This window comes from Mastigoproctus giganteus, chromosome 9 (genome assembly GCF_048544385.1).
Source record: "Mastigoproctus giganteus isolate SK-2022 chromosome 9, ASM4854438v1, whole genome shotgun sequence".
Classification (NCBI taxonomy): Eukaryota; Metazoa; Arthropoda; class Arachnida; order Uropygi; family Thelyphonidae; genus Mastigoproctus; species Mastigoproctus giganteus.
In genome coordinates this window covers 166,248,726-166,272,382 of record NC_143583.1, presented here as the reverse complement: position 1 = coordinate 166,272,382, position 23,657 = coordinate 166,248,726, and the positions used below count along the sequence as shown (strand labels likewise).

Genomic DNA, 23,657 nt, shown 5'->3' with positions numbered 1-23,657 from the left:
GATCAAAGGCTGACACAAGTAATTATAGACCTGTTAGTTTAACTTCTGTTCCAGGTAAGTTAATGGAGGCACTGGTTAAAGAAGCACTGCAGGATCATCTAGACAAGAATTCAGTTATAGCTCAGATGCAGCATGGTTTTGTTAAGGGCAGGTCTTGCCTGACCAATTTGATTGGATACTACGATGTAGTTACAAAAGAACTGGATGCAGGGAATAACTTTGATATTATATATTTGGATCTTAGAAAGGCTTTTGATACTGTTGCACATGGAAGACTGCTGCACAAATTGGAGCAGTGTGGCATTGGAGGCAAATTGCTGCTATGGATAAGGGGATGGTTGAGTGGCAGAAGACAGAGAGTGGTAATCAATGGACACTGCTCAACGTGGACTAATGTTATTAGTGGAGTTCCTCAGGGTTCAGTGTTGGGTCCGTTGTTGTTTTCGGTGTTTATGAATGATATTGATGATGGGATATCAAGCTTAATGTCCAAGTTTGCAGATGATACAAAGGTTGGCAGGGTGGTCAAGGACACTATGCTGCTGCAACAGGATCTGAAAAGGTTGAGCAGATGGGCTGAGAGGTGGCAAATGAAGTTTAACATTGACAAATGTTAAACTTCATTTGTTTATGGTAGTGACTTCCAGAAATGTGTTTTAGAAAAATATCACAAAGGCGTAAAAATTGATTCTTGTAACAATGAAAGTGTAGTGCAATTTCCATTATAAAAATGACCTTTTAGAGAGACAAATGGCTTAGTTATATAGTGAAAATTTCAATTTCAGAAGTCTTTTTACCAAAAAAAAGTTGAATTACCAAAAAAAAGCCGAATTACCAAAAAAACAAACAAACAGTGTGTTATTGGGTTCACATTACGATATTTTCATGATATCTCCATTTATTTCTATGGGATGCAAAATACATTTCCACGATTTTTTTAAGTTTGCACTGGCCGGTAAAAAGTTACTTAAAGTCAAATTTCCGTAAGTAAAGTATTACGTAAGCCGCGGAGTGCTTGTATATTCATAATACCACATTATATTTTCTTATCATCGAATAACTTTTATTTCTATTAGGCTTATCAAAACAAATTATGAAGATAACAAGATACCACATTAATAAAAAATTAGAAATAAAAAAAAGGTTTTTTTTTTTGTTTTTTTTAAGATCTTCAAAAAACTTCTCTAGCTGCCATTTCTAGTAATTCGTTAAATCCGATACCTTTAGCATTTTTGAAACTCTAAATGAAGGGGAATCAAAACTTCATTTGTTACACACGTAATAGGACTCTTAAGAGATTAACAATTCAAATTTGTGATTCACGATTGAAAAAGAAAACTGTGATTAATTATCAATAGATTTAAAAACCAGACCAGTTTATGTATAAATTATGCATTTTGTAAAAATTTTATCCATGCTATAAAAATAGTATACTTACCAAGAATGAGCAGAAGAAGATAAAACTGACAAAATAAGAGTAAGCCAAGTTGCTTCCACACTCATCACTACCTTTGTTGGATCGAGAATCACAGGGCCTGCCTTTGATACATGATAACATAATGGCTTGCCAAGCTTCTCCAGTAGCACATCTTCAGTTTAAAAATATTTTAAATTACACAAGAAGCAACTTGCTCTTCTGTATTTTTTGTTTAGTTATAGCATTATTGAATGCATGCAAAATATGTTTCAATGAAAGATAATAAAAATCATGCAATTTGTGAGAAGACTACTACATAGTAGTAGAAAGTCAAGTTAGTAAAAAAGACATCAAAATAACGATAAAATAAAAGAAATACACAAAAGCTAACATTACACAAAACTACAGATAGAAAAACGTTTATTTTTATTTTTTATTCCTATTAATTTTTATTAAATAGCAACATTTGAATTCTTAAGTACACAAAGATCAGGGCCGGCCCCAAAATTTGCAGGATCCTGTTCAAGGATTACTTGCAGACCCTGTTTGTTATTTCCATACCTCCGGAAGTTAAAAACAATACAGATATTATGGAAAGTGAGTATAACATAAAAAAAAATTAAATAATGTCTTATGTTCAACATAAAAAAAAAAAAACATATACATTGAGAATGAAGTATACCCCCTACTTCTAGCAATTTTAAAGTCGACTCATGCAAGCACTCTTGGAGTGACAATAATGTGGTAACTAGACATTAAGACAGCAGTAGACTCATTGATAGAAATGCGGAAAAGATGAGGATGATATTATTATTTAGATCTTTTGAGCACAGGGCCCTGTTCGACAGAACCGGATGAACATACTTGTGGCCAGCCCTGACAAAGATAGATGCAATAATGACAAATAATCATAATACTAATACTTAACCATAATTATTTATTAAAATGCTATTATTTTTGATATACTTATGATACTCAACTAGAAAACAGTGCTACATAGTATAGATGACAGAATTATAGTTGGGAATTCAGTGTCAATATTCAGGTCACACATTGAGAAAAGTATTAATATTTAGAGAAGAAATGTTAAGGAAAATTTCACTCAAAAAATGTGGTATAAAGTGCTAAAGAAATAAATTTTTTGTAGCTATGTTTACCAAATTATCAAAAACACAATAAATAATGTTTATTTGACGGTAAAACTATTATTATTTAATTATTATTCATGATCATTTAACAATACTGGCAGAAGCAAATTTCTGTAAATAATGACTCTACAGAAGTTATGGTAGTAAGCAGGGCAAGATTAGTATTAGCATTACTAATGTCTTGCTCTGTTTAATAGTAATGGTGAAAAATTATGCTCTGTTTACTATGATGCAAGAAAGCAAGCTTGTATAGCATTAGCCAAAAAAAAAAAAAAAAGCTACACTACCAATATCATCTATCCATCCCATCAAACAGTTTGTTTATTTTTTCCTTGAATTTATTCAAACTGCCAACTTCTACAACACGAAATAGAAGTGTGTTCCAACAATCAACTACCTACTGACCGAAGAAAAATTTCTGCATGTCTATCTATCCTGCAACCACCTTCATCAATTTGAATTTATTCCCCCCCCTCCACATGTGCATAGTCTGAGCAAGAGGAAGGATTCCATTGACACTGAGCTTATTCAATCCATTCAGAGCCTCAAACCTCAATCAGATCCCCTCAAGTATCTGGTCTTCAGACACTGCAATTTGCAGAACTGAAGCCTTTCATGGTAAGTGCACCCTTTAGTTCTCCTCACTAATCTTATTGCACTTCTCTGCACCCATTCCAACAGATCCACATCCCACCTAAAACAAAGCTTCCAGACTTGTATATAGTACTCAAGATGTTGCCTAACCATTGACTTATACAACAGGATAATCACCTCTTATCATTGTTAGCAAAATTTCTGCATATCGTTGACAAGACTCAACATAACCTATTCTGGCAGCCGCACAGCTCACAAAAATATCTGATGGCACAATTACCCCCACATATTCTTTACTTCTCCAGAGTATGGTACCACTCAACTGGTACATTAAACTGGAATTACTACTACCCATATGAAGTTCATTGTATTTGTCAATGTTAAACTTCAACAACCACTTCTCAGCTCAGCTGCCTAATTTGTCTAGACCTTGTTTTAGTAGTGTACCCTGATTACTGTGACTAACCAACCTGCCGACATTTGTATCACTGCAAATTTAGACAATAGGCCTTCATCAATAAATATTGAAAACAACAGTGGGCCCAGCACTGACTCATGGGGCACTCCACTACATTTATTCAAGAGCAGTGCCTATGATAACACATCTGGTGAGTATGGGCTTGGCACACCCAAGGTCCTGAGCTGGATATCATCATTCTTCTCTTTCTTGGTGATTCCTTTCTACTTCTCTTTCTGTCTCTCACTCAGGGTAACTCAGGAATTTTTTTTTTTTTTTTGGCTAGTTCAGCATAAGCCTCAGGCTTCCTTGCACCATATGGCTAATAATAATAATAATAACAACTCTCTCTGTCTTCTCTCACTCAACCTTCCCTTCATCCACAGCAGTAATTTGACCTTAATGCCACACTGCTGCAATCTGTACAGTAGTCTGTTATGTGCAACAGTATCAAAAACTTCTGTGACATCTAAGCATATGATGTCAAAATTATTTATTACATCCAGTTCTTTTGTTACAGTGCCATAGTATCCAATCAGATAGATCAGACAAACACCACCCCTTAACAAATCCATGCTGTGGCCACAGTATAAATGTATATCTCTAGATGGTCTTGTATTACTTCTTTAACCAGTTACTCCATTATTTTCTTGGAATAAAAATCAAAATAACATGTCCGTAATTATTCAAATCATCCTTTGATACAACTTTGTGAATTGGGGATATATTTGCACATATTGAGTCCATAAGGACTTACCGTGGATCCAAAGATGCTCTCTTAATTAGGGTTAACGTGTTAAAAACACGTTAACCCTAATTAAGTGTAACCTTAATTTTGTGTAACATGTTAACGTGTTTTTAACACGTTAACATGTTACACAAAAACATTAACGTGTTTTTGTGTTTAGCTTGAACAATTTCTCCTCCACTTTCTTCTCAGTTATCACAAAATCATTCAGCTTCCGATTAGAATTTGATACAATTCTGGCATCACCTTCCCTAAAAAATCTTTTATCTGTGAATGTAGATGCAAAACACCTGTTTAGTTTGTCAACAATCTGAGCAGGTTCATCACTAGTTAAACCATTCATATCTAGTGGATCAATGTGATTCATAGTGTTTACATATGTAAAGAAGTATTTGCTGTTTTGGCATTTTTTTTTCCAGATTCTTGTAATCTGCCTTAGCTTGCATAACCCACCTTTGTGACTAGATTGCAGACTAATTTTTATATATACTGTAGGCTTCTGTATTGCTTGATAATTTATGTATCCCACACATTTTTCTTCTCTGCAAGAAGTCTCATTAGTACAACAGAAATCCATTTAAATCTAAGCCTTGAACAGTATCTACATTAAAACAAATAGGGACCAATGAGACACGAGGCCATTTCCTTGTAGGCCCCTTGATTACAGACCCCAAGCAAAAATAACCTACTTTATATTAACCATACAAATTTTAAATGTCGATATTTTTAAATTTACAAAGAAATACTAGAAAAAGATAAAAAAAATTTTAAATGTTTTTCTTGATTTGGGGATTTTTGGAGAATCGCCTGTTTTTGTCAGAGTGTACTGGTTCACACGGCTTATTATTATTATTATTATTAGCCATATGGTGCAGCATAAGCCTGAGGCTTATGCTGCACCAGCCAAAAAAAAATTCCCGAGTTACCCTGTGTGTGTGTGTGTGTGTGTGTGTGAGAGAGAGAGAGAGAGAGAGAGAGAGAAATAGAAGGAAATCACGAAGAAAGAGAAGAATGATGATATCCAGCTCAGGACCCTGGGTGTGCCAAGCCAGATGTGAGCCCCTGAGATTATTGTGTTTGATGTGGGGCTGAAATCCCATAGCTGATCTATTACTTTATATAGAATTCAAATAAGTTAAAAATAATGTGAGAATCAGCTTTTAATCACAGAATTTTTAAAGCAGATTTCTACTTCCAATTCATCAAGCTTCATGGCATTTACCTCCTCTGCACCCTTCTATTGATAAATAACCCTTATTATCTTCTAGCATGTCAAGCCCCATATGGCAGTTTTTTTTTTTTTTTTTTTTTGGATTACTGGAAACTTAAACACTTACATATTTTTATACATTATTTTTATATGTATAATTTACATTACTAATTTGTCTTATTTCTATGTTTAAAGATCATGTTTCTGTATTTTACAACTTGTCTGGTATGTAATCCCCATCCCTTTCCATTATTTAAATATTTAACATATTCAGCTTTGCCAATAGTGAGGTATTTGATGGGCCTTAATCTACATGTTTACTGGGTCCTCTTGCAACTACAAGCCTGACCCTAACTGGTCACCTTCCCCCAATAATTCATTTGGTGGGTAGAGATACAGCATGATTAGGTCCCTCACAAGTATGGCCTGGTCTCTGAACAAGGCTTAAAAGTTTAGTTGTTAGTTTAGAAATATTTATTGCACTGTAAATAATACAATATGAAATATTTTTTGTCTTTCAAACTGGAAAATGCACATACTGTAATTTGTAAATTAAGCATAGCCAACTCATAATTGTGAATCATATTTTATTGTTCAGTGTTCCAGATATTTTATTTGTACTGAAAACTGTTTTTCAGTGTTTCTGATGACAGTTTCAAGTGCAGAAAGGCCATTTTAAAAATTAAAATTAGTTAAAAGTTATATCCAAAGTTCAGTGACACAGGATCATCTCTCTGTGCAGACCGAAGTAGACTGAGATCAGCAACTAATGTACATTTGCTATTGAAGGAGTTTGATAAAAAAAAATGTTACGAGAGGAACACTTTTTTTTTTTTTCTTTTTTTTTTGCAAAAAAGTATGAGTATAACCAGGGTCATGCAAAATGAGGGGTTAAGTGGATGCAAACCACCTGAGTCTGGTCAGTGAAGGGTGGTCCCTAAATTTTTCTTAAATTATTGTAAACATAGTTATAAACTAGTTAATGTATGCAATGTGTTACATTTTAGATGCATTTGATTTTTTTTATTAAATTAAATTATTTATTTTTTAATTTTCTATAATTAGTAGAAGTGAATATAGTTATTTCCTTATCACTTAATTACCGAGATTATAACTTTATAGAACCTTTATACAATTTGCATGGAAATAAACCAAATAATAATTGGTTGATTTTTATTGGTCCAAGTTTAATGAAATATGGAGTGGCTTGACAAAACTTTTTAGAAGGCCAAAATATAAAATTTCATGAAAATCAGTGCAATGGGAGTCAAGTTGTTACATGTGAATTGATGTAAATGGTGAAGACAATATGTCCATATGCATATGCAAATATGTTTAAAATCAGGAAGGGGTGGGATCGTTATGGTGGTAGCAATCAGTGCTTCTGAACTATAAATTTTAGCCATAGCTAGCATAAGCCTTCTTTCTTTTAATACTTGCTTGACACCATAAATTCACCTTCTTCTTGATCTTCCCATGTGTTCCCATTAATACCATTAATTTTTGTTTAAATATCTGTTTAGTTAATCTCCTTTTCCCATCCTTTTTGTGCCCACATCATGTTAGTTTGCTTCAAATTACCTTTGAATGAATGTTTGTTACCCTTAGTTATTTCCTCATTTGAATGTATTGCCATGTAATGTACACTGAGTGATCACTGAATTATGACCACCCCTATGAAAACTGAATGTGACCCATTGTCCACGTGAGGTATGAGGAATGTGCAGTTAGTCGACCTACATAGCATTGATAAGGTGTCAGTCGTTCAGTAGGTAGCAAAATTCAGAGCGTGATGGGTAAAAGGAAGGATTTATCAGACTTTGATAAAGGACAGATTGTGGGAGCTTGATGAGCTGGTGCCTCAATTTTCCAAATAGCTGAACTGGTGGGGTGTTCGAGAGCTGCCACTGTTAAAGTGTACCAGGATTGGCATCAAAATGGTCAAACAATGACCCGACGGCAAAACTGCAAAGGTCAGCAAAAGGTTGATGTTAGAAGTGAGAGATGGGTCTGATGACTCATACAGGCAAACTGGCGCAGCACTGTTGAAGAGTTGACTACCCAATACAACATGGGCCAACCTGGAACAATATCTGGCATGACCATGCGTCGCATGCTCACACATATGGTCTATACCAGCAGACGACCCCTACAGCATTCTCTCCTAAAAGGTTCATTGGCGTAAAAGACTCAACTGGTGCAAAGAGCATGCAAGTTGGATGTTAGAAAACTGGAAGAAGGTGTGCTGGTCAGATGAATCACTTTATTTACTCCACACTGTGGATGGTGGTCATGTACAGATTTGGCATCAACAACACAAGGCTCTTGATCCATCATGCATGGTATCAAAAGTGCAGGCTGGTGGAGGTGGTTGTATGGTGTATGGCATGTTTCAATGGCAGGAACTTGGATCCCTGGTGCATGTGGAACAATGTATCACTGGTCTCCGCTATCATCAACTGCTTGCTGACTGTGTGCACTCCGCTATGTTACACTTTTTCCCGAATGGTGATGGTGTCTTCCAAGATAACAATGCGCTGAGCTATTGGGCACTTGATGTACAGGAATGGTTTGAGGAGCACAGTTCTGACTTCCAGCATATTGCTTGGCCTCCAAACTCCCCCCGATATCAATCCCATAGAGCACTTGTGGGACACTATGGAAAGGCATATCAGGCATCTGGATATACCAATCACCTCCATACCTGTATTGCTAGCCGCATTACACACAGTTTGGTTGGCAATACCTGCCGAATGCTTCCGATGTCTTGTTGAATCAATGCCACCTCAAATAGTTGCTGTACTGAGGGCAAAAGGAGGACCTATAAAGTATTAAGTATGTGGTCATAATTCAGTGATCACTCAGTGTATGGTATTGTCATTGTTTTCACCTATTAGTTTCTCATTTCTGAAGATTCTAATTTTTGATCAATCCCTTTATTTCTTACTTACCTCTCGACTTCACAGTATAAAATAAATTTAACACAGCAGTGTTCTCGCCACCAATCATAACAAACATTCTCATATTGCACCTGATAGGTGTTAAACTTTCTTTTTTATTTCTGGAAAAAAGTCCACTCTCCCCCTTCCCCCAGATTCTGCTTGGAGTATACTAATGTTTGACCTTCTATTGAATGAAATGCAATGATATTTTTAATGTAATTTTTTATTTTTAATGAAAAATTTGAACATTTAAAATGTGTAATTTTACATGTTATTTTCAATAAAACAAACCCAATTAATTCTGCTGAAAAAATAAAAAAAATTATTAACAAAATATAAACATGAAACTATATATAAGTTACTTTCATTTTAAAGTTTTTCAAACTGTTAAGTGCATAAAATTAAAAAAATTGTAGTGTGGACATTTTTCTGCTTACACATAAATATAAAAAATTCAATGACAATATATATATATATATATATATATATACAGGGTAATTCACTACCAGTGCGACAAACTTGCAGGAGGTGTAGGGGGCACAAAGACGAATCAGAATCACATAGCATTGCAGGGTCCGAAATGCCTTCGTCATGCGGGAGGTCGCGTGAACAAAGCAAAGAAAAAGAACAGAAACAGCAACTCGTTAGTGTAACAGAAATCATTTTAATGACAAGTTTTACATTGGCAAAAAGCCATACTACAGAAGGTGTTCGAAAGTTCGACCAGAAGCAGTCACACAGGCTTCACAGCGCCGCCGCAAGGAATCCCTAACGTTCTGGAAGATTCCTGGCAGCTACAGAGATGCGAGCGATGAGGTCTTGAACTGAATCAATGGGGGTCTCATACACCAATGTCTTCATTTGACCCCAGCAGAAGAAGTCCAGGCATGATAGGTCCGGCGATCTAGCAGGCCAATGAACCGGACCACCACGACCTATCCAATGCTGTCCAAATGTAACGTTTAGGTGTTGGTGGACGTCATTGGTGTAATGTGGGGGAGACCCATCTGCTGGAAATGCATTGAGCGGTGCAGCAACTGAGGAAGATGTGCTTTTTCAATAAGTTCGGGCAGGACTTGCAGTAGAAAGATCAAGTATGCCCTACCGTCCAGACGAGGGGGCAGAAGGTACGGTCCAATGAGGTGGTCTCCAACAATGCCGGCCCAAACATTGACAGAGAAACGGCGTTGAGTTGCACGTGTTCGCCTACCATGGGGGTTCTCCAAAGCCCACAAATGGGCATTATGTTGATTGAAGGTTCCCTCTCTTGTGAAACTTGCCTCATCCGTGAACAATACGGATGCAGCAAATGCACTGTCTACCACACTCTGTTGATGAAACCAAGTAGCAAAATTCCTTCGGAGTGGATAATCCGCAGGCTCCAATGATTGGACGCGCTGCAGATGGTATGAACTCATTTGGTTTGTTGACAGTATCCTCCATACAGTGGATTGGGAAATACCCAGTCGTTGGCCTATCACTCGAGTAATCTTACTCGGATTGCCTTCTGCAAGACGTAGGACATTCTCCTCATTGTCTGGCGTCCTTGTCATTCGCTCTCGATTCATGGTACCTCTCGTGAAACAACCAGTCTCACATAACCTTCTGTGCACACGTGCGAAAATCGTATGATGAGGAGCACGCCTGTGCGGGAAACGTTCCTGGTACGAATGCAGAGCGGCACGCCTGTTACAGTCCGCAGCTCCATACGCGAGGTGCATGTCAGCCAGTTCAACGTTTGAATACTCATCCATCCTACTGCCTTGGGAACTGGTTCGCAAATTATTGCTGTTCACGCGACCTCCCGTTCAACGTCCTCTACCGCATGATGAAGGCATTTCGGACCCTGCAATGCTATGTGATTCCGATTCGTCTTTGTGCACCCTACACCTCCTGCAAGTTTGTCGCACTGGTAGTGAATTACCCTGTATATATTATATGCTATTTATGAGATTTTTCTGTATATATTTGGTTTTTTTTATTGGGTAGATCTACTTATCTCTAAGAGAGATAAGTAGATATAGCTTGGTAATATTACTTGTATATACTCATTTTGTATATACATGTGTTTTGTGGTCAAAGGCAATGGTACAGCAGTTTTGCTGTACGATTGGCATTACAGCCATCATATAATAGAAACAGGCATTACAACCCTCATATAAACTAATATACTTTTCACTTTTCTACTGGTTAATTGTTTTCCATACTCTGAGCTATTAGTTTATACGAGGGCAGAAGTGTCTATTTGTATCTTTGTATCCTAATTACTTACCTAATTTCGTCTCCTGTTAGCAAAACTGTTATATCATTGCCTGTGACCACAACACACAACATGTACACAAAATGAGTATATGTAAATATATATCCTATAATTGTTAGGCTACCTCTTTTCCCCTCCAAATTTTTCTAAAATACTTCTGTAAAAGTAATTTTCATTTCCTACCCTATTTAAATTTCCAATCAAGACTATTCTTTCAGCATTAGTTTCTACTACACTTCTTGAGACATTAAAGAACTCTTTTATTTTATCTTTTTCTGAGCAGTATGCAGAGAAAAATTTCATAACTCAACTTTCCATCATAGTTAAGTAGAGTTATGTCCACATACTCTACTTAATAATACATCCGAGCCAATTAAATTTTCTTTCAAATGAGCTATGAAACCTATTATTACACCTTTCTTGTATCAATTAATTTATAATTATTGTTTAGCTATAGCTCACTTGTATTCATTTTGTTTATTTATTTTTATTTATTTTTTAGTAAAAAAGCATTCCTTTATATACACATAATTTAAATTCTCTATCTAGAATACATCTGCCCAGAAAAAATGTTTTGTAAATGAAGTCTCTGAAATTTTTTAAAATAAATAAGCGAATAAAAAAATTCAGTTTATTCTCATGACAGCTGAGACAAGAAGAGTTTACATATTCATTGTGAATGTTTACATATGGAAATAAAAACAAACAGGATGTTTGACACTAGAGTTCACAACATGTGCACTTTCTATGTGCACCCACAATCTCTTTATTTGTGGCCACACACACACATTACACATCACATGTACACACATTAATCACCAGACCATATCATTACAATAAAGAATTAGATAATCTATAAGAGAAAAAATGACTTGGCAATGAGCAGTATATATAATTGTAAGTTTGCTTACAACTACACACTATCTAAAGACCAGTTATTATCTGTATTAAACTGGTCTGTGGCAGTATTTTATGTCGTTATGCTATCATTAATTAAATTTTAAGAACCCATGGGAAATTCAATTTACTGAGGCATTGTCAAATCATATCATACCATAATATGATATGACTTAGCAATCTGCTGACAATCAAACTCCAAACTCCAGGATGTATGTATCTCATTGACTGCTGATGACAACTGACAGCAAATTTTAATTTAAGTTGTATGTCATAAACTAGAAAAGTGAGTAGTTTTTTTTGTTTATTTTTAAAAAACAGGTTTAGAATATGATGCCAGTGTTTACCCTAGCAACTCTTCTACACACGCATTTGTTGCCTGAGGAGGGCTTCTTCTTTCTACTGCACCACAAGTCTGATTTTGGCTAAAGGTTCAAGGAGAAGCACCACATACAAGAACAAAAGTTAATTCTCAAATAAATGATAATTTTAAGTTTTAAGTCTAGTTTTGTCCCCTCGACATTGTGAGGGCACCTTCCAGTGCTGCTTCTAGTCTTCAGGATGAGCAGCATCACTGGGATCCAAAGCCCACAGCCTAGGTTTTAGGCTAACACTATAGAAATCCAGCATATTTGTGCTATGACTGTGGGAACTCAGAAGGGCGATCCCGGTGGTTGAGGGGGGACAGATATGCCACTCCTGCTCCTGCTTTGACAAGACAGATGATCCTGGGATGGCCCCACCCAGGATCAATTGGCTAACATATTCACCTGCTACTGTGTGGAAGCCAAACCCCAGCCCTTATGGTCCAAGTGGCAGGATTCAGGCTGGTGGAGATGCAGGTATCTGGGTAGCCTTGACATCCCACTACTAAGCACATTTATTGCTTGCCAAGTAGTGAGCATAAGTCCGGTGGGTGGGGAGTCTGCACATTGAAAGAAATAAAACTTCTCACGAATCCTGATAATCTAAATCTTTCTTCTGGGATACCAACATGGCCCTTACCAGAAAATAATGTCAGGAACAAGAATACCAGCTCCATAGCAAAGAGACCCAGAACAAAAGACACATAAGGTCCACCACCTAAATTCCTAAGAAGCCCATATGGAAAATATCACCCTTCTTTATCCAGAAGTGTTTGGAAGGCTGCATTCTGGGGATGTCCTCATGAAAATGAACTGTGAAAATAATCAGAACTCCTCTGAACTAATGGAGGATATCAATTACAGCAATAGCCCCCTAAGACACTTAACTCATCTTGTGGCATGATCTCTAAATTAGACCTTCTTGAAGTGCCTGAAGAGCAGATCTGATCTGAATTAAAAGTTTCAAGTGTGAAAAGTTGCAGCTGCTAAATGAATAATTGTGTATAGTGATGGGAACCTAGTCCCTATTACAAAATTCCATCCTTACCTTCAACTCACTGAAGTCTTTAACAACCAACAGCTGGGTAATTGCATTGCCCAGTAAGGCCACATGCACCTAACCCACTTAGGTTCTTCCATTGCCAGAAATACAAACATTCACAAATGGCAAGTCATGGTGCCCTTGCATGTTGATGAAAGGACCACAAAATGGCTGTTTTGGGGTCCTTTGTACCACATTATTATATATATATTAACTGCCAATGAGAGCACACTACATAAACAGAAGCATTCTAGGGGTGAAAAGAAGAAAAGGAGATGCAAAAATTAAAAGTAGAGCTGAACATATCAGGAGGCAAAAATAGTGAAACCTATAAACAGCAACAAACCTTCATACAATCATAAGGTTGTGAGATCATGCAAAATTCCACTGAAACACAAACTGAGATGAATATACAGCCCAAATAAGAATTTACTTATTAAGGTTACAAAAATCCACACAGTAAGACCAGTCAGCTGCCACTCTGATATCAGTAGTTCCAAATCCACTCCCTACAAAAACCCAGTGATAAAGGGAAAACCACAATTAAACAAAACAGATGACTCAGTCTTGGAATTCTTTGCAGAAGAAGAAATGGACACAGAAAGGTATCCATACTTCTTCAAAAAAGATAAATCTATGACTGAAAAGAAAAAGCCCTAACCTCTTTTAAGCAGACTAATATATACACTAAACCCAAATAATGACCAAGTTCAGAGAGTGGAATTGTCAGATTCCAATGGAATGCTGATGATATCAAGCATCATTTGCTAGTACTAATACTAATGTGAGAGGCAGACTTATGGTAGAAAATGATTCAAAGATAGCCTGTCTATCTCTGTTATGTATGGGACAGTCAATAAGTAAATGTTGAACTGTGAGCTGTGTATTACCGTTTGAACATTTTGGAGGGTAAGTGACTTTAAGTAGATGCAAATGAGTTAGGTGGGTGTGACCAATCCACAGTCTAGAAAGTATAACTTCTTGTCTATTGTCTCTGATGCTGGATTTCTATGCTTTCAGGTGGTTTTATCTTTACATGGAATAACTTGTTGGTTTTGTTTTCTCAGATTTGTTTGCCAATTTTTTGCACATCACTGTTTAATAATAAACTTGTAATCTAAGAATGGTAAATTAAAGGAAGTATGAATAGTATTACTTGCAGTTTTGTCAGCTAAATCGGCATGCTTCTTTTCCATGATACTGCAATGACCAAGGATCCAGCCAAAAGATATATGAGTAATGGATTGGCATTCTTTTTCTTCCTCTGTATAGATTGAATTGCACTAATTGAATCTGTGTATATGACAGTGAGCAGTATGTTGACCATGCAAAATTTAAAGCTGTGGATTGCACAGAGTTCTACAGTAACGCTGCTACATTCAACTAGAATATTCTTAGCTACAATGATATTGCAGAAAACTGTAGCTGCACCAATGTGACTCTCAGTTTTAGATCCATCTGTATACAATGGAATGAGCTGTGCATATTGGACTATTAGTGATGCATGCAATTGTAATATGTTCTGTCAGGAGTGGGAATTTTTTCTCCATGTTGAGAGTGAAAAATCACATGGTGGTAAGTGTAAATCGGCTGGCTCCCCACGTTGTGGCAGATAGCACTCTTAATATATTTAGTTTTTCTTTAGGCATGCTATCTGGAGATTTTTAATATGCTTGAGGAAAGTAAGTTTTTTAACAAGTATTACACCTAAGAAGCATATGCCAGAAAATATAGGAATTATTTGATTGCCGAACTGGAGTTCTGAGTTTGGGTGTAGGTTGTATTTCCTACAAAAGAGCCCAATGATCTTTTGAGATAAGAGGTGGAAGCCATTTTCGTTGGTCCAAGTAAAAATTTTGTCATCACACCTTGCAGCTGTCTTTCTATGATTCTTGTATTCAGGGAATGGCAGCAGACACTAAGGCCATCTGCATACATAGTGGTAAAGGTTATTTTTGGTAGGTTCTGAATTATCAAATTTATTTTTAAGATAAAGTGGGACTCTTTGATAAGTTTATGGGATAAATGGTTATGGAGTTGAAACTGAAAAGTCCATTCCATTCATGCAGGAAGTTTTTGATGAACAGTGGGAGATTGCCCTACTGCAGGGCAATCAAAGATTAGCACATGTAACTGAAGATGTTTCTTTTCTTTCTTAGCTTAACTGCACTCATCATCCCACCATATTTTTGGATGTGTATATAAATTTTAATTTATATATTTATTTGGCTGGTGTAGCATATTGTGAGACTTATGCTGCACCAGATAAAAAAAAATTTCTGAGAGAGAGAGAGAGAACAAGAGTCAGAAGTAGAAGGGCATCACCAAGAAAGAGAAGAATGATGATATCCAGCTCAGGACCCTGGGTGTGCCAAGCCCATACTCACCAGATGTGAGCCCCTGGGGTTAATATATAAAAGGATAAATTTAAATACATGTGTATAAATTATTCAACTTTTAAAAATTTAAAAACATGAGAATCTTTTTAATATTCCCAGCCATCTAAAATATGGCTGAGTGTAAATGGTTCAGCCAGACTATTAAAAGCCATAGAAGCAATGCACTGGTAAAAACAGGACATTCTATAAAAATATGAATAATGGTAAAAATAGTTTCACAGGTCTCACACATAGGTAGGTTTTCTACCTTCAGCAGAAAAGTTATGTCAGATGACAGTGAATCATGTGGAGCCAAGCAAGAACACATTCCACTCTTTGGACCCTGAGAAGACTGGATTGCCATTGTTTGATTACAGGCTTAATCTGCTTTAGTTTATTTGAGGCTATCCATGCCAGAAGAACCTTGCTGCTGGGCATATAGTTTCTCTATATATTGCTTGCCTGTATTTTGTATACAGAACTGCTTGAAAGGTACAACACTGAGGATAGTGGAGAATGAAAAATACCTGGAGGTAATTGTGCAGTCAGATATGAAGTTTTCTGAGCAGTGCAGTCAGGCTGCCAGAGCAGGTCATGGGGTCTTGTCAATAATATACAGGAGTTTAGGTTATATTATACTTTTGTATAAGGTGATGGTAGGGTCACACCTTGAGTACTGCGTAGAGGTCTGGAGGCCTCATTTTAGGAAGGATGTAGAGTTGCTAGAAGGAGTACAGAGAAGGTCAACAAGATTGGTGAGGGGAACAAAGGAGGGCTCGTACCAAGAAAGGCTTAAGTTCTGCAAATTGCAGAATCTGGAAACTCCAGCTTCTGAAGATCACCTGTGAGGTGATCTGAATGAGGTGTATGAAGCCTTGAACGGTTTGAGCAGACTCAATGCTAATGGGATTCTTCTTCTTTCTCGGACTATGAACATGAGGGGTTTAAAAATAAATTGAATAAAGACAGTTGCAGAATAGATGTGAGGAAATTTGCCTTTAGCCAGCAGGTAGTTGATTGCTGGAACAAACTTCCATCTGTCATTGTGGAAGTTTATAGCTTAAATAAATTCAAGGAAGAACTGGACAAACTTTTGGAGAGAATGGATGGGTGAAATGGAAAGTGTTTTTTTTTTTTTTTTTTAGCTGATGCTGTATAAGTTTGCTTTCTTGCATCGTATACCTCTACTAAGACTAATGCTAATACTAAAAAAAAAGGGGGGGGGGAGGGGCAACTAGTTTTGAGATTTTATGTATTACTTTTTTTTTTTTTTTTTTTTTTAACCACAAACAGGAAATGCATCAGAACCTGTAGCATATAGTACTATGTGTGGGTTGAAGGTTGAGAAGATGAAAGAAAATACTTGTTGACATTAGACTTGCATTTCTGTAGATTGTAATAAATTGTAGTAGGAGTACCTATTATATATATTGTGCCGTGCCATTTTAGTTTAGTCTGGGTGAAACTTTATATGTGAAAGGTATTTAACAATTTTTACAGTGCTGGTTCGATTGCATTACTAAAATGCTGTGATCTCATGGTCTTACCCTAAAAGCATGGATTCCTAATGAAATTAGGAATTAATTTCATTAGGAATCCAATTAGGCTAGTAATAGTGAAAATAATAGTTCCGATCCTTGTACATTGTGATATTGTAGATTATAATACGTGGCATCATAATCGTAAAAACAATGTGGCTATCACTGGGCAGCAAACATACGTCAAAATCTGGGCACATATGGGAAGTTATAAAATGTGGTGGTCCTTCAGCTGGATGTGCATTACAAAGGAACATAATTCTTGATAACCCTGGCCAACTCCTTATGCAAGAAGAAATATGTGTATGGATTGTGTGGTAAGTAAATTTCACTTATTTGTAGACAATTCAGTGATAAAACACATACAGAACTGCACTGAAACTGAAGAGCAAAGACTACAGAAGGATAATAATTGGGCTACATCCATTTAAGTACTTGGTGCCATTATCACTGCATTTTTATTTTGCTGAGCACACGGTGCTAGAAATTTAAAACTGGATAAGTTGTGGTAATCTGGTTGGGTCCTCAACGTTCACATGATACAATATCATGTAAAAATTTTCATGAAATTAAGTGGTTCATAAGACTGAACATATATTCTTCAAGGCTCATATTAAAGAAAGTACTCCACTAGATCAGAAAGGAAAGTAAACATTTTTTTTCCCTATTTGTTTTTCCTGTACTTAATACCAGCCCACTACCACTTGGAGACAAGGTGGCAGTGCTCCTGCCTCCAAGTGGCAGGGCCAGCAACCTGGAGAGGTAAAACTTTCCCTTCCAGGGCAAAATGGAGAAAAGAGATTTGAATTCCCAGAAATTCACTGGGTTCACAGACCAGTGGATTTCTGGGAATCCACAGTTCTGTGAACAAAACTAGGCTCCTCATGTTTGCAACCTATTACAGTCACAAACATGAGGAGCCTAGTTCTGTCTCAGCAAAATGTCAAAAGACTGACGTACACAGAATTCATGATCCAACCTTCCTCATTATTCATTCAACACAATACCAACCTATTGGCGAAATTTCTCCTTTTATACTGCAAAAATATCTAGAAAGTGCAACAGGAACTCCAAAGGTAGTTTTTATTGTCTGACATCAGGGAACTTACAAGTTGAAGTTGCAAACGCTCGACAATCTGAGAAGTTAAAAACCTCACAACTTTCAGCGGAACATCATTGGTTCCCCATATGCCTCCCTGAATACACCAAAAGGTATCTTTACTGAATTGGATCTGATCAATCTATCAGAAAAGGAACTAAAGGAACGATTGCAAGAAGAGGGAACGATTAATGTGAGACAAATCAGGACAAAACAAGAAGATACATTAGTTCCCACACAGAACATACTTCTTGTCTTCAATAACCCCACACTACCAACAATGATCAAGGCAGGTTACCTAAACTGTCATGTTAAAGTCTATATTCCAAATTCCTTGCATTGCTACAAGTTCCAGAAGTTTGGGCATTTGCAAGCAGTCTGCAGAGAAGCTTCTACTCCACATGTGGATCTACTGCATGCAACCAAACTGACTGCACTGCCAAATCTAAATGTCTGAACTGCAGGCAAGAACATCCTGCCTATTCCAAAGAGCATCCCAACTGGAAATGAGAAAAACAGAGATATGATACAAACCTGAGCATAACTTAAGTTATCAAGAAGCCAAAAAGTCCCTCCCAGCCCCAAACAGACAAGCAAACTTATGCTCAGGCAACCTGAAAAGAACATCAATTGCCACTCAAATGGAAGTAACCATTCTATCCAGGGAATCTTTAGATCAATGGGCTAGGTCAATATTGGCTGTCCTTACAATAAACCAAGCTCCACATAAACCAAGTAAAGCAGTAATACACCTATAACCATAAAACCAGCTGCTTTTCCCAGAGGGATACTGGTCCACCCATAATCCCTGATAAAACCTAAACAACATCAGAAAGCATGATGCTGAAGACAAATCAAATGAAGATGATGAGATTCTAGAACTATTTTCAGAAGAGGAAATGGACACTGGAAAACCTTACTTCCCAAAAAAGGCAACATAGAAGTGAACAACACAAATCCACAGCCCCTTGGAAACAAACCAAGGTTCCTCTAATTCTCAACTTAAATAATGCATGCATTCCTGAAATGGAACTCTAGGTGTTACTGCAGTAACTTAACAACTGATATCTCAGATTTCCATGCACAATATCCCCAGCTGGATACTAGTCCACCCATAATCCCTGATAAAAACTAAACAACAGCATGATGTTGAAGACAAATCAAATGAAGATGATGAGATTTTATAACTATTTTATGAAGAGAAAATTTTGTTATACATGTTGGAACTAATGACATTAAGGGTAAGCGATCTGCAAATTTACTCAACAAGTACAGGTCAATGTTCAAAAAAAGTCACGAGTTAGGGTTGAATGTGAAAGTGTCTGCAATTCTACCCAGACATGATAAGAGGGGGTATATGATGAGAGCCTTGTTGATCAATTTGGGCCTGGACAGATTATGCAAGGCTCAAGAGGTACAATTTTTTTCAGCCTGGTCTGCACAGGAGAGACGACCATTTCTAAAGGGATGGCATACACTTAAATAGACAGGGTGCAAGGATATTTGCTGATGCTATCGAGGAACTGTTAGGTGGGTCAGAAAACTGCTAGCTTTGGGGGATACACAGATTAAAGGTTAACAGTGGCCGCAGGCAGAGGCAAGTGATTCTTGCACTGCTTCTATTAGAATGAGCAGCAACCTGAAAAGCAAGGCAATAGAGATTCTAGGACTGGCAGGAGTCATTGTGGAATAAGTAAATACATGGGATGTGTTAGGGTAAATAAAAGTAGAAACAGGTGCATGTATACTTGCAGGTACACCAATGCTAGGAGTATAGTTAATAAATTTGATGGGCTTGAAGTTCTAGTCAAGGCCTCAAAGGCAGATATTGTCGGGGTATCAGAGACGTGGTGTCACACAGACGTAAACAGTGCAGAATTGGAATTTGGGGAGTACAAGGTGTTATTTGGTTTTTAGGAGCATCAGCAACTGACGCCATATTGCTCCGGGGATATGCGGTGGTCATTCCCTGACCTTTCTGCATCCTCCGTATTTGGTGGTCACGGGCTCGAACCCCAGTCTAATCAAGAAGCGTGTGCTACGCACTGCTACTCCTGCCCACCTGGCTATGGAGGTGCCCAGTACAAGGTGTACAGAATGAATAGAGAGGACAAGGGAGGAGGGGTTATGCTGTTAGTTAAGAAACACATAAAATCTAAGGAAGTGCATCCAATTGGCGTTGGTGGACAAAACAATGCTGAATCTGCTTGGTGTGACATAAGCACTGGGAAAGAGAAAATGAGAGTAGGTGTGTTATAGGCCAAATGAATCTGATGAGTTTAATGAGCAGTTGTGCAGAGAACTAGAGTGGGCCAGTAAATCAGTGTGTCTTAAAATGGGGGATTTTAATTTCCCAGAGATTGACTGGAATTTGTGGGTTGGTCACTCGCACACTAGCAAGACTTTTGTGGATTTATTGGATGACTGTTTTCTACAGCAACATGTTCGAGAGGCAACCAAAGGGAGTAATACTCTTGATCTGATTATCAGCAGTGATTATTCATGCATTAAGAATTTGCAGATAAAGGAACCACTGGGTGACAGTGATCACCTGATGTGGGAATTAATTAAAGATGTAACCACAATCAAGGCTAAAGGGAAGAGCATTTGCTTTCATAAAGGTGACTACAGGGGTCTCAGACAGTTTTTAAATTCTGTACATTGGGATAAACTGATGATGTTACCAATCTTGAATTCTAAATGGGAAGCCTTCAGGGACTTAATTTTGGAGGCTACTAGGCTTTTCAATCCAACTAAGAAATACTGTTCAAGGCTTAGGCCTAAATGGATGTCAGATGAATTAATGAGGCTCATGGCAGAGAAGAAAACTGTATGGGATGCGTATAAAATATCGGGTGACATAGAAGCCTATGGCAGATATAAGCTAGTCTATAATCAAGTCACAAAGGAGGTTAGGCAGGCAAATGCAAATCACAACAAAACTTTGGCAAAGGATACAAAGAAAAACAAAAGAGTTCTTTACTTATGTAAACTCTAGAAGGAAAGGGATGGATCAGATGAGACCATTTAATGTAGATGGGTTCACTATTAATGATCTTGCTCAGGTAGCTGATAAACTGAATGAGTATTCTGCATCTACATTCACACATGAGGAGTTATTCAATGAGGGTAATGCCAGAAGTTGATCAAACTCTAACAGGGAGCTAAGTGATTTTGTAATAACTGAGAGCAAAGTGGAGGAGAAATTGTTTAAGTTAAACATAAGGAAGGCACCTGGGGTGGACGGGATCTATCCAATTATATTAAAAGAGGCAGCAAAGGAAGTAAGAAAACCCTTAACCATAATTACGAGAGCTTCCTTGGACTCAGGGGAGGTTCCCATGGACTGGAGGTGTGCAAATATAATACCAATTCAAAAAGGAAGTTCAAAAGACGACACAAGTAACTATAGACCTGTTAGTTTAACTTGTGTCCTGGGGAAAATAATGGAGTCATTGGTTAAAGAAGCATTGCAGGATCATCCAGACAAGACAGCACTAATAGTTAAGATATAGCATGGGTTTGTTAAAGGGAGGTCTTGTCTGACCAATTTGATTGGATACTATGATGTGGTCACAAAGGAACTGAATACCAAAAATAAATTTGGGCTAAGGCAAAGAAAGCCTGCACGAGAACGACGAGAAACGTCGGATAACTTACGCGGAAAATTAGTTTCCTGACACCGAGTCTAGCACTGCTCGCTCGGTAAACAGACGGTAGGTGTTATCGGTCTGGAGCAGAAATTGAGAAGGATATATTGATTGACAAGTAGGAGTAACAAACGATGAAATGATTGGTGGTGGGCACGACAGACAACAAGCTTCTGTGTAGTCATTGGTTGGCATTATGATGTGTATTTACCAATAAAGAACGGTGCATAATAGTTTTGTAATGAACAGTGAACAGTTAATAGTAGGGATGAATCTTTTAAGGTGCTGATTGATGTTATGATACGTGTGTATCTGCACGAGTGTCTTTAAAAATAAAAGTACACTAATAAAAAATTAATATTTTGTTAATAAACAATTTCTGTGCTAATCCACCCATGATTCTAAAGAAAAAAGGTTAGGTTACCCCCTTCCATTTTGGGAGGGGTTCAATCTCCCATGGGATTCAAGTGGAGGTAACCTGACCTTTTTTCATCATTAGGGCATATCATTGAACAAGAAAATAAAAATACAGTCATAAAAAAATTTATTTTTTTATGAATGTATTTCTAAATATGACTAATTCTAAAGAAAAAAGGTTAGGTTAGCCCCTCCACTTTGGGAGGGGTTCACCCATGGATTTCAAGTTGAGGTAACCTGATCTTTTTTCACCATTACAAAATACTGTAATGGTTAAAAAAAGTTAGGGCATGTGCGAAAGTGATACTAAACCGATGTTATCTTGTGTTGTGTTTGTGCACCAATCAGCACATCGTTTGACACGCTTACCTGTCACTCAATATATCATTCTCAACTTTGCTCCAGGCCGATAACACCTACCATCTGTTTACCGAGTGAGCAGCGCTAGAGTGCTGTATTGGGAAACTAATTTTCTGCGTAAGAAGGGCAACAAGATTAGTGAATGGAACAAAGGGTTGCTCTTATGAACAAAGGCTTAAGTTCTGTAAATTACAGTGTCTGGAGACTAGGCACCAGAGAGGTGATCTGATAGAGGTGTATAAAGCCTTGAATGGTTTGACCATGCTCAATGCCGATTCTTCCTCTTGTTCAGAATAATCACCTGAGAGGGCATAAATTAGATTGAGGAAAGACAGATGTACGATAGATGCGCAGAAATTTGCCTTTAGCCAGTGGGTATTTGGTTGGTGGAACAGACTTCCATCCCTTGTTATGGAACTTGATAGCCTAAATAAATTTATGGCTCAGCTGGACAGGTATTCCACTTTATATCAAAGTGGAAGTGTTTTTTTTTTTTTTTTTTTTTTGGCTGATGCTGCATAAGCTTGCTTTCTTGCATAATATGCTCTACTAATGCTAATGAGGCTGTACCAATTGACAGGAATGGATAATAGAGATGTAATTGGATAATAAAAGATGTAATTGCAATAATGGATCACCCTGTTAAGAAATTGTTATTGTATTTTCTCAAAAAATGCCTCCAACTGCATAATTTACTATTTTCTTTCAATTTTCCTGTGATTATTATTATTGCAGAAATTCTTAACAAGAAGTCAGGATACCATTTTTTTTTTTTTTCAAATCAGTGCAAGAAATGAAGTAATCATGCATATGTAGTGTGTTAATAAGTTGTTGTGAGTGAAAGCTCTCAGTGTACCCACCTGTGTTTCAAAACAAACAACTACACTGAAAGAAAATAAAATTCAAAAACTCTTTCAAGCACTATAGTGACAGAGATATTTTATTGGGCAGTTAAAAGTTTTTGTTAGTTGCCCTCTTTACATACATTTCACCCACATTACCTTGATGTGCCTATATAAATTCTCCCTACTATTATAGCTATCATATCTATGTTCATCAACCTTAAATATTAGAGAAGTTGTTTTCTACATATAGGTTACACTTGATGAAAAAGTACATACTTACTGGACTTAGT

General features: G+C 37.1%; 1 protein-coding gene across 1 annotated transcript in view; it reads right to left on the bottom strand.

Moving 5' to 3' along the window:
- The window catches only part of LOC150080869 (voltage-dependent calcium channel type A subunit alpha-1-like), a 1,489,217-nt gene that overhangs the window by 317,938 nt on the left and 1,147,622 nt on the right, over window positions 1-23,657 (bottom strand). Inside the window, exon 35 of the mRNA XM_090381686.1 lies at window positions 1,439-1,589. Within this exon, the coding sequence (XP_090237812.1) occupies window positions 1,439-1,589 (151 nt within the window). The remainder of the gene's footprint in view (window positions 1-1,438; window positions 1,590-23,657) is intronic.